Source organism: Anabrus simplex, chromosome 4 (assembly GCF_040414725.1).
Source record: "Anabrus simplex isolate iqAnaSimp1 chromosome 4, ASM4041472v1, whole genome shotgun sequence".
In the NCBI taxonomy this organism is placed as follows: Eukaryota; Metazoa; Arthropoda; class Insecta; order Orthoptera; family Tettigoniidae; genus Anabrus; species Anabrus simplex.
This window is the reverse complement of record NC_090268.1, coordinates 40,680,481-40,693,178: the sequence shown is the minus strand read 5'-3', so window position 1 is coordinate 40,693,178 and position 12,698 is coordinate 40,680,481. Positions and strand designations below refer to the sequence as shown.

The 12,698-nt window shown below is 34.1% G+C and overlaps 1 protein-coding gene across 2 annotated transcripts in view; it reads right to left on the bottom strand.

Moving 5' to 3' along the window:
* Positions 1 to 2,694: 2,694 nt before the first annotated feature.
* SCaMC (Short Calcium-binding Mitochondrial Carrier) overlaps positions 2,695 to 12,698 on the bottom strand; it is a 513,715-nt gene continuing 503,711 nt past the window's right edge. For both annotated transcript variants that reach the window (XM_067145049.2, XM_067145051.2), the window contains one exon: positions 2,695 to 8,723. In XM_067145049.2, coding sequence (XP_067001150.1) covers positions 8,530 to 8,723 — 194 coding nt within the window. In that variant the 3' untranslated portion in view covers positions 2,695 to 8,529. The remainder of the gene's footprint in view (positions 8,724 to 12,698) is intronic.

Sequence of the window (12,698 nt, the reverse complement as noted above, 5' to 3'; positions counted from 1 at the left end):
GTAGTAGTAGTAGTACAGTCGAACCTGTCTTAATAGACACATTTACTCAGTGGACACTTTTCTATAAGGACATTTTTCTACGGAACCGATTTCATTTTACATAAGACACATGTTAAATAAGCCTCATTTAAGCGGACACCTCGAATTCCAGACAGCGGACATCGCCATTAGTCTCGTCAACTTGTTGTAAGTGGACTCTTTCCTTACACAAGGTTATGTCATTCTTTCTCTTTAATATCATTCTGCCAACATGCACAAATTTCTTTTCAATGTTTGTACTATTTTGAATCCAACGAAAAGAGATAAAATGTACATAGGAATGCTAAAGTAGCCATTAAGTTAAAGTGTTGTACAGGGCTCTTTCCAAAGCTTTCATTATGGTCGTCTTGAGTTCTACTTGGTATACATTCTGAGAATTCTAGTTGCCTGGGAATAATACCAGTGACCACTTACTCACAAGTTACCAAGGGATTTTCCAGCATATTTTGCATCATTTCATTAATAACTCAGATTTTTGAGGTCGAGTAGGTCAGGTAAACTTGACAAGCAGACTTCAATGTCCTGATTGTTGAGGCGGAAATACCATAGCATTTCAATCGCCCTATAATCATGAGTTGGAAGAACGAGCGTGTTCAGAACTTGAGACAAGAAAAATGTAGTGCGAAAGTACTTTCAGTGAAAAAAGCTATCTGAAAAATTAAACTGCAGGAAAACACAATTGTGAAGAATAAAAATGACATTGTAAGTCGAGTAAAACAGGAATCAAGAAATGAAAGGTAATGAAAGAGGGAGTTAGTTTTTGCAGAAGTGAACATTGTGGTATATGAATTATTCAAATGTGTTCGAGCAAAGAAAGTGAGTGGGCCATTGTTACAAGAAAAAGTGTGAGAAATCACAAATAACCTGAAAGTTGAGGTTAACTGAATAAAGTATTTGTGCTCATGCTCATTATTCCCTTTTCAAGAATAGTGCGGTAAAGAAAAATGAGCTAAATTTGTACACCCAATAGAATGATTACTTCCCAAAGCTGTAAAATCACTTTTCATATCTCCCAGGCAAATATTCAGTCAGAAATTATTTTGAAAAATCAAAATGAAGATGTATGCTTATATTTAAGGTGGATGTTCTTTGCTGTTAAAATGTTCAATTAATTTTTACAACCTTGTTTTGGTGGACACCCCTCATAATGGACATTTTTCTACAGAACTGACGGTGTCCGCAGAAGAGAGGTTCGACTGTAGTAGTAGTAGTAGTAGGTTTTTGTTATTTTTTTTTGCTATTTGCTTTACGTCGCATCGACACAGATAGGTCTTATGGCGACGATAATAGTAGTAGTATAGCCCGCGAAACTTTTAGTGATACTTCTATTTAGGGGGGTGAGGAGTAAGGAGGGAGCTACCCCGGTTCAGGTAATACTGCCAACTGAATGGAAATGAAATCTGAATTGAATCGATAGTATGATCAATCGATATGAATTTTCTAAACTGGCGTTTCCATATAGGAGTTCTAGGTTGTTCCTGTTATGTACCTTGATTTTCCTCACTCATATTCAAGCTTAACCTATATTTTTTGACTTTGCTGTGTAAATAACAACAGTACCAGTACCGGTATTTAAAGTGTTGCAATTATACCGCCAGATGTCTCATGGCGATGCATAATGGTTTCATATTTTCTGTGTCGGAGGTTGCCAATATGAATCTTGAAGATAACAGAGGTCTACCGATTCAGCACTAAGGAGCCGAAGTATCACAAAGTTTTGCGTACTGTAGTAGTAGTAGTAGTAGTAGTAGTAGTAGTAGTAGTAGTACTGTTTCTTGTCTTCTTTTCTATTGGCAGACTGAAGATATAAAGATGTAAAGTAAATACTGTAACATTATTAAATTCTCATGTAATTAAACAAAAAATGTAATATCAATTCTCTCATCTTCACAAAACAAAGTGCCCTGGTGACAGTTTTCAAGATTTCATCTTAATAAATATACAATGTAATTTCTGATTTACAGGTTGTTTTCCATTATATCTATTGTATAATCTACTTGTTAAATTACACATTCCCACAGCTACAGTACATTAACATGCCCTCCCTCTCATAACACACTTGTCTGCAAATTCTTTCTTAATATATTATTCAGTATTTTGCTATGCCAATCCATATAACGTTGCTTTTGTTACTTTGTTCTATATGCTACACCAAATTTTTGGCATATTTTAGGAGACGAAAGATTTACTTTGGCTTGATAAGCTTCATGAAATACAATATTCCTGGCAGAACTTCAAAGTTGAGCTTAATCACATGCCTGTATTTACTTTCCAAATAAAATGTACATGCATTTGCTACTTGATAACTGATCAGGATTGGAAAACAATTTCAAATTACAAGATGCTGTTCATGATAACTGATCAGGATTGGAAAACAATTTCAAATTACAACATGCAGTGAATAGCATCAAATTTTTCACACCAACTCTTCAAAAATGCTTCTCAAACCATAAAAAATAATAATACTTTCTGAACACTTCCTAGGGAATACACATAAGTCTGATTCAAAAATAGCATTAGTAAACAAAACAAGGTACAGTATCTATAAACAAAACGATAGTACTATATAGGGATACTGAATAACAGTAAGTACATTTGGTGCAAGAAACATTGCAGGAAATATACATTTCAATAAGCCACATAATTTATCCCTAAATTTTGTTACGAGGTCCATGAATTATTTTCTGATGGAAAAGTAATGTGATATATTTTATCCCATAAAATAATGTTTATCAACAGGAATTGTTTCCTTAAATAAACAGGAATTCTTCAAAGAATGGGACCATGTTATTCATTTCAAGGAATAGTTATTTTGAGATGGAAATATGTTAGAGAGAACTTTCTTTTACCATGCATGAACAGTCATTTTCTTCAGAACAATCCTCTCCACACTATTTGGTTTAGGTACGTTTTTCTAGAGACTAAATAGGTGATCCTTGGTTGAAATATGCATTACACAAGTTATGTTGTAGAGAAGGCAGAACATTTGGTTGGGTTTGGTGGAGTGTTAACATGAATAAAGCAATACAAATTCCAGCAAGTTAAAAGTTCATGTTGATGCTCCTTGATATTAATTATAAGTAAGACATTCATGACCAATTATAGAAGAGAAATTGTAAAGGAGCAGGGATATTAGAAATATAATGGAGAGTACTATAATGGAGAGTACTGCATACATCACAACATGTGATTACCTATGTACTATAAACAAGAGGCAATTAATGGCATCGCTGCACAATTAGGAAGATAATTTAACTCAGTATGCTTGCTTGGGTTCAAGCTGGAAAAGGTAAAAAACAAAGGAAGAGTGAATTACCAAGTCAATGACATAACAGAACTTAAAAAAAAAAAAAAAAAAAAAAGAGGCAGTTTTGTTCAATACACAACAATATGAGGCTGGTGAAAAACCAATCTCATAGCGTTTTGAAATGTAGGCCTGTTTGTTTTTGTCATATACATCAAGTATTCCACTCGCAATACTGTAGGGCCTATATCAGAAATAACTTGTTTAGGGGTCATTATACATCACACTCAAATATTATAGGACAGACGATTGCAATAGAACTGCTGCAAACACTTCTGAATTAGTAACAAGAAGAGTTTTCATTTAATCTTATCTGAATTGAGAAATTCTACATCATTTAATAAAAAGGAATTTCAGAGAAAGATTATAAATATCTTTAGATACTTTTATCAAAAGTGCAGCTCAATGAACATGCAAAATCCCTTGATTAGAACTTCTCATGAAATACACAAAGTTTCAAAACCTAGCTTAAGGGAGCACCTTAAATACACATTTGAAGTTATGATGTTTATTCCATATTTGTAAATATTTATAAAGTTTCTCCCTTTGATACTCTTTTCTTCTATACATATGAGGTGGTGATTAATTCTAATTAACTGTCATCTTCAATATAAAAACTAAAAAAAAATTACATCTTAGGTCATCCACCTGAATTTATTAGGTATAATACTACCAGGCAGCGATCATATGTTGCTTTTGTATGAAGATGGTTTTACAACAACAATACCTACAAATCAGAGAGTGTGCGATAAATAATTTCTTTAAAAAAAATTACTCTTACTTAAGAACTATCAGAGTCCTGTTTACCGTATACACAGTGTTTAACAAGAGATCATACACGGTGTCGGGCATACCGAAGAAAATTTTATAAACATGAGTGAATGGTTTTGAAATTATAGGAAGCTTGAACTACAAAGAACAGCAACATTGTACATGATTGTAAATAAAGGGGGTTGATACTCGTAAGTTATAATCAATGATCAAATCTCCTTTGCATCTATATTAGAGGTTTAAGAATGGTACTGTCAACCTCTATAAACAATGGATATTGTGCACAGATTTTTAATTACTAGTTTCCTTCCTACAGTCCCTACTGAGAGCATACAGAGAGCAAGTCAATGCCTCAACTCTTCTTAAGTAGGTAATGGAACAATGAAAGGAACACATAACAGGAAAAATATCACTTTTACTTAGTTTCCATGGACTTCACTCTTTATCCATGTTCTTCAACATGAGCAATTCATGCTGCGATAGGGTACTATAATTGAGTTGATAATTTTCAACCAAGACTGCTGAGAATCAGATATATGAATGACAACTTCAAGATGACCAACACAGCTATTTCTAACAATATTGACAGGTTATAATGAAATTCTGTGAATTCATATATAATCACTCCCATGTAAATGCATTCAGTCACTTTGGAATGGATATTCAATGTTTCTCAAGTCATTACAACAAAGACACTAGGATCATATGAAGAGTTAAGATATCAGATACACAAGAACATTCTTTAGTAGTAAATTTGAATCCTTTTTTAACAAATTAAATGTTACAGATTTAACAATGAGCACCATAAGATCCATATTTTCTATAACGGGAATGAAATGTAACACTTTTATCCCTTGTATAAAACAAAATAATGAAGAAAGAAGACTAGCCTTAACTTATTTAACATACCAATGCCCCTATTTTGTGGAAAAGTGCTGTACCAAATGTACACTTTTGTCGACAGTTACTAAATCAAAATTCCTCCTTGAGGCAGCCAAACTGAATTATTTCAATGTCTTTCCCCTGGAACTCATTGTTCTTATCATGACTGTTAAGAGATCTATTTCTCACTAATATAAATCATGGTAGTTCCCCACATCAAAAAACAAACATTAGAATTATTAAAATTCTTAGTGCTATATTTTTCAGTTTCACTCAATGACCTGACACATTTTAAAAGGGATTGCACTTAAAATGACCTTTGCTATAGGACTGCTCATGAAATTATGAACCTTACGGAACACCAACTTTTATATAACAGGTTTCTCCAGGAAACCAAGAAACTGTTTTTTTTTTTTTTTCAGCCTTGGGCTACATGTATTTAAAAAAAATAATAACATCATTAAATAATAAAATATTACTGTGGTATTATTCAGTAAGAAAATCAATAAATAATCTAACAATATTAAGTTAAGTCAGTTGTACAATGATAAGTAGCAAATTGTAAATCTCTCTAAGTTAATGAGAAGACAGTTCCATACATCCTGTTTATCTTATTCGCATTACATTTTAAGGAGACAAGGAAAATATGTAGAATTTTTGAAACATGACTGCAACTGTCTTCCATCTACTTGTCTTGTAATTTAAAACATAAGAGTTAAAAAAAAAAAAAGAGATTATACTGGATATAATGAACATCTGTATGTAGTCTACACGATTGAATTCTAAACGATTGAATACTTTTACTGCATAGTTCAAGTGCTGCAAGAACTCTTCGATGAACGCTGAAAGAATCCTCAAGCATTAGAATAGAAACTTCACAAAAACAAAAACAACAGGTTATGATTCAATTCTCCTCCTCCATCAATCACACAGCTGTGACATCATAATATCTCAAATTTGCTCCATAGAATACTTTATAAGCAAGTACCTTGTTTTACCATGCCACATGTACTTACATATTAAGTCTCTTATTACGGTCATGCGTACGTGCAAACTATGCACTCACCAGTGGAAAACTACCACTTAAATATTGGGCAGAGTCTATTTGGAATCTGATAATGCTATTTGTAAGAGAGAATGCTTTCAAATTCCTTCCTTCCACTCAAATTTCTTGCTCTCTTTCATTTTATTTATATTGAAATTTTCAGATGTGTTTTAATTAAAGTGAGAAGATTATATTCAGGGGTCTTGTACATTATTGAAGAAGGCTGTAGTATTAAATAATCCAAGCAGTCTTAAAATTAAGAAACCTGCATTGTAAAAACATATATTTCTCTCAATATTAGTTTTTAATTAGTTAAATAAATATAACTACAAAATTTAATGCAAATATTAACAAGGTGAATTTTGATTTTGGTCTACTTTAAACTACTTTTTCTGTATAAAAACATCAAAAGGCACAATTCATGTGAAAGACTGACCACATTCATCTCGATTGTGCACTCCGTTCTTCTGTTTCAATAAAATCATGTACTATTTAAATAAAGAGCTTCTAAGCATGATGCTACAACTTTTTGTATTATGTTTTTTAATAGAGCAAGTCTCGAGTTACTGGTAAAAATAATCTTACAAGGATGTAAAACAACTCCATACAGTCTATGATATAGTTTCATCTTTAGATTCCTTTATCTTTTATCATTGACTTTACATAGGCCTATATATGGGAAATAATTGTTGTCTGCTGGAAGTAACATATCAGAATAGAATAATACAGTATTAAGAAAATGTATAAGTATTTGTTTTCTGTCTCCTCCATAGAATTCAGTTTACTTTAAATTACATCTTACTGATCTAATAACTCTGAGTTTGACAGAACTAAAAGTTGTTGATTAAAATTGACAAACAATATTGAGGTTCAAGATTCCAGAGTTCATTTGAAAATATAAACAACAACCTGTTTCATGCTCTTTTGACATGAATTAACCCCTATAACATAAAAATGGGATTTTCATAGCTGTTTAGATAATACTTTTCAGAATGCAAAAATTTTAGCACATGCTATCAAGTGAATTCTCTTGTTATTGCTTCATGCCTATCTCAGGCTGGGTGGATGGGAAATCCACTTTACTCAATCCAGTACTGTACGAGCTTGGGTTGCAAGAACTTTATTTCTGGACAATCTCCAAGCACAAAATGCAAAATTCTATTGAAATGGAGTCCTTTCTCTTGTTAAAAATTTATACGTGTTTGTAACTAAGCTTCTTGTTAGCATTTCGGTATCCTGGAGCGCAAATTTCTTTTTTTGCATGGTGCCTGTATTCCATACAGCTACTGCTGATCTTCCCCTCAATAGCTCAAGGAGGTAACCAAAGTTCACAATAGTTGTGATAGAGGTAGACTTTAAATATAAATGAAGATTAGGTTTTTAGGTGAAAGGTGCATTAAGCTGAGTTGGTGAAACACACAGTTGTATGATTGGGAAGAAAAGGCTAGTATTCCTATGCTTACATTTGTTATTTCTAGATCTCTCTCAACACAGCTGCTGAACACCTATACTTCTGCTAAATGGGAAGCATCTTGGTATTGAAAGGCTACTCAGAATTGTCCAACCAAGCGCTTACTAAGTTGTTGCGTTATCCCATCCACTCAACCTGGTGTGTTCTGCAGAAAATTTTACCTCCACCAAGCTGAAATATTTTTAGTTCATAAGAACGACAACAGAAACAGCTTCTTATCTGATGCAGACTATAGATGGATAGAACAGAGAACTTGAAACTACAATGTGTGTGTTGTACTTAAAATTAAACAATCCATGTAAGGTCAAGCAATGCATACTTCAATATTAATACCACTGAAGATTCATCTTCAGAGCACCTGCAACCACTGCTATGGTATCAATACTTCATCCTCTTGATACTCAGCCGCTGAAGACTCACTCACTGGCACAGGAGTTCCTGTATAGTTTTCTCCCAGTAACATGGAGTAACGTTGTTTTGAATTTAGCGCTAAATTCGTACTAAGTCATAGTTCGTGTTGAAAACCATAGATGGCATATAAATGAACAGTCCCTCACCCTGACTTGCTTTTTTTTCTTCTTTTTCTTTATTGAGTAAACATGGACCTAAGCCAGTCGTGGTACTACATTTCTCACTACTGCTGCTTCCACAGTTCTCACAACTTAGCAACTCATCACCTATGCAGGGTTTAAAAATTGGCATAGTGCATGGAATGTACGAGAAGTTTATACTATGTGCCCTCAGAATAAAATGCCATAAGCCACCCATGCATTAAGTACTCTAGAGAGCAAGTTTAAGATATTGTGACGATGTCACATAGCTTAACACCCTATTGAAGTATCAAGCAAAAATCACAGCTTTCTTTTTCTTTTGAACATTCGTCTTCAACATCACATAATAAATAAATAGAGAAGGGACACACACAGGACGGCTACCGAGATGTTTCAGGCCCCTAGGTGCCACAGTGCAGAAGAGAGTACAATTGGGAATAAAATCCTTCTCTAAGCAACCTGAACATCACGTCATATTCACACCAAGAGCCTGGCGAGCTCTTTCGTATACGACATAACTTATGCTAACGGCAGGTGCTACTTTCATAAAGTTTGGTGTTATACCCCGATACAATCCAGAGAACCCTTCTTGTTGAATGATGTTCTTGATTAACCCCGTCATGGTGTATTGTGCTGGGACAGCATTGCCAGCTGTTAGAACTGAAAGCAAAAAATAAAATAAAAACAGTACAGTGCATGAATAAGGAACATAATAAATGGAAATATTATTGAAAATCTATACAAAGAACAACAGCCATAAAATGTTTGAATATTTGTTCTAGTATAACTGTTCAATCACCCTCAAACCTCTTGGCACTTAGCAACAGAAAAAAAAAAATGGCCAAACTGAACATTCAATTTTTTTTTTCCAACATTACTGTAGAAAATCAGATATGATAGCCTTTTGGTTTATACATTATTTGTGGAAATTAACCTGATTAATGCCATCACAGTTAGGTGTCGCTAGGTGAAGGAGTTCAAGTAACCATAAGGATATAGAGACACTGTGAAAATAATGTAGTATAATGTTGTTAAGGTGTGTGCTAATCATTTAAACAGTGTCAATAAATCTGGGATTATATGATATCTCACTACGTATTATGTTGCAGTATCTATAATCTTGACCAAAATGGCCACCAATGGTCTGTATTGACTTAAATCTCTGCTATTAGTTATTTAAAGGTCCGCCTTGTCAACCTTATATAAAAAATTATGCCCTAACATAAAATTGGTTAACACATTCACTCCCATAGACGCCTTAAGGCGTTTAAGAGCAGCCTATGTACTGGACCATACCCGAGTTAAGGCGTTTAAGGTCGCACAATGTAAACGTTTCGAATTTATCGCTAAATTCGTACCAAGTCACAGTTCGTGTTGAAAACCATAGATGGCATATAAATGAACAGTTCCTCACCCTGATTCTGGTGATGAACTCATCCCTGATTTCAGTGATAGTGAAAGCAATGCCAATGATGATATACCAGACTCTGGGCAAAGTGAAATTCAGCACATTCAAATAACCAATATTATTGCCCGCCTGCAATCAAGTTCACTGGCAGGGTAGGATTAAATGTTGACATTGAAAATACAAACAAAATTATATCTTTCGTCAATTTATTTATAAATGATGATTTCCTTGAATATGTATGCCATCAGACAAACCTTTACGCGGATCAAGTTATTAGGACAGCACCGTGTCCATTCACTAAATAGGCCTATTCTATTATTCAGAGGTGGAAACCGGTTGACGTAAATAAGATGGAAAAAGTTTTTAGGACTAATGTTTGTAACCGGAATAATTAAAAAACCAGATCTGAAAATGTACTGGACAGATTTTTTTGGAAAACCATGGCGTGAACCCGGTTCAAAAACATATCTTCATCCTTGCACTTTAACGACAGCAGTCATTATGAGGAGAATCCTGATAGGCTATATAAAATTAGACCGATTCTCGAAAGGCTCAGCGACCAGTTATCGTACAGTAACATTTAATGAAAAATAGTGCACTATAGAGATGAGGGGATTTAAAAAGGCTGGGCTGGAGGTTTAAATCATCTGCTGAGGAGCTGCTATTCAACGTGTTAAAAACAATACAATAAAACATATTATTGTTCAACTCGCTAGCTCGACAGTCCTACAGTTTGCCAAATGAACTTAAAGTGCTAACACATCTCAACGCCTTTGCATCCAATACAATGAAAGTTCAATTTAACCTGGCAGGTTAATCATCAAACACAAATATATTCATTTCCGTTGATGCATTGTGACAAGTTTATGGTATAAGCAGACACATACTGTTTTCAACTTTATCAAGAAGAACAACATGAGACCCATGAAGGACATGTGGTTTATGGAGGTCACACAGATGCCACTCCACAACAATACGGCTTAATATTAACACCGTAAATGAACTCTCACACACTTTTTACAGAACAAGACTGGACATAACATGAATCACATTCATGTTTGAAATTTTAATATGTTCTATTGTATTGTTTTTTACCAGTTTTATTTTTTTAATTTTTTATTTTTTAAATAAGGTCAATTACATGCTGTGATATTAATCTGCAAGCTGAAGAAGAGAAAATTAATGAATTCACAAAACATGTACTTATATATTTATGTATTTGTTGTATTAGTAAATATACTAGACTGATTTGTATTGACAAAGTGGACCTTTAAATAAGCAATAAAAATTATGTTGCAGTATAACAAACGGCAATAATGGTGCCAAAACGTGCATACGGAAGAGCCAGAAATGGAGATGTGGTAAGGTATTCAGCAGCACCAGTAAGCAACATGAAACATCAATGCCAAGTTAATGGGAAACCTGATAATGTAGGTGAGGTCTCAATTAGTACATTCTGAAATGGCTATACAGTTGAGAGATGAGTGCATATGTTGAATAAACATTACAACCATTATTAACCGAATGCACATCTCAACATCGGTCCACAATATGAAGCAACCTCTCTGTGATGGTACCAGCACTTCACAAAAGTATAATACAGGTTAAACTGCCGTAACAACATAATACTGAAGAGCAACTTTCAAACAAATTCAGTGCATATCCAGGTTCCCAACGTACTTCGTAAATGCAAGTCATTATTTAAATTTGGTTTAGGATTAACGAAAAGAACAAGGTTACACTTTATGTTTGTATTAGTTGTGTAATTGTAAAGTATAGTCTCGTACCCATACACCATAGCATAACATAACAGATCAGTGAAACATGATATTATCTAAGGAGACTAAATACAGCCACTGTTGAGACAACAGCAGCATATGTACATGTTTTAGAAGCAGAAAAATTAGAACAGTGACCAGATCTTCGATAACTAGGATCATTAACACGTTATAAGCAATAACTGGTGATGGAACAGAAAATATTAAAATACGAGCTCAGCGACTGTACGAACTATACACAAGTATGAAGGATGAGTTTTCCACCTAATCAATACTTTATACTGTTTTAATGCAAGATCTGAATGAAATTCAGAAATGGATCCAGAAATTGAACAAATATTATGTAAACAAACAAGACACAGAAGAACGCAAAAACGGCCAGCTAGAAGGACAAAAGTTTATTGCAATACCAAACGAGAAGATCACGGACATCAAATTTTTCCAGCAACAAGCAAATAAAAGTGAAAGAGCTACCGTTCACCTATCTACTGTGAGATAACGCTTACCAAAGCTCGAAATGAAACTTTTCATAAGTATATTCCTAGACTGGCCAAGATTTTATCAGCAGTTTGAGGCAGCAATTCATCAGAATTTCTCAACAGCACCAGTTGATGAGCACTCGTATCTACGGAATTTGGTAGATTGTGAAGCGAGATAAGTCATCAGTCAGCTAAAGATGTCAGAAGAAACCTAGAAAATTGCACTTCAAAAGCTGAAGGAGTGCTTTGCACAGCAACAGGAACACATTAACTTTTTCTGTACTTTGAGAAAAAAAATTCAGATTCAACAAATAATAATAATAATAATAATAATAATAATAATAATAATAATAATAATAATAATAATAATAATAATAATAATAATAATTTTATTTTATTTATTATCATTCCGGCCATCTATGGACCACGTTTTACAGTATTTACGTTATTTTTCACCAGTCCTGACTTCACATTCTGCCAGTACTTCTTCATCCTTGCACTGACTTCTTTCTTCTGTGTAGGTTTTCTTCTTCTTCTTCTTCTTCTTCTTCTTCTTCTTCTTCTTCTTCTTCTTCTTCTTCTTCTTCTTCTTCTTCTTCTTCTTCTTCACAAGTTCTTCCCCAGTCTCCTGGAAACCCTTGAACTCCTTCACTTTTTGTCTAAATTTGTTTCTGTCCAGTACGTCCTCTTTTTCTACTCCTATCCTGGCCAGGTCGGTCCTTACTTCCCGAAACCATTTTGGTTCCGTCTTCCTTAGGCTGAAGAAGCTGAAAATCTTTTTTGTTAGTCGGTTGGTGTCCATTCTCTGTAGATGTCCATAAAATTGAAGCCTTCGCTTTTTCATCAATACGACGACTTCCTCTGTCTTCTGGTATAGTTCTTTGTTGGGTCTAAGTCTCCTCTCCCCACCTTTCATTTTCGGGCCCAAGATCTTCCGGAGCATTTTCCTCTCTTTCTTTCTGATGTTCTC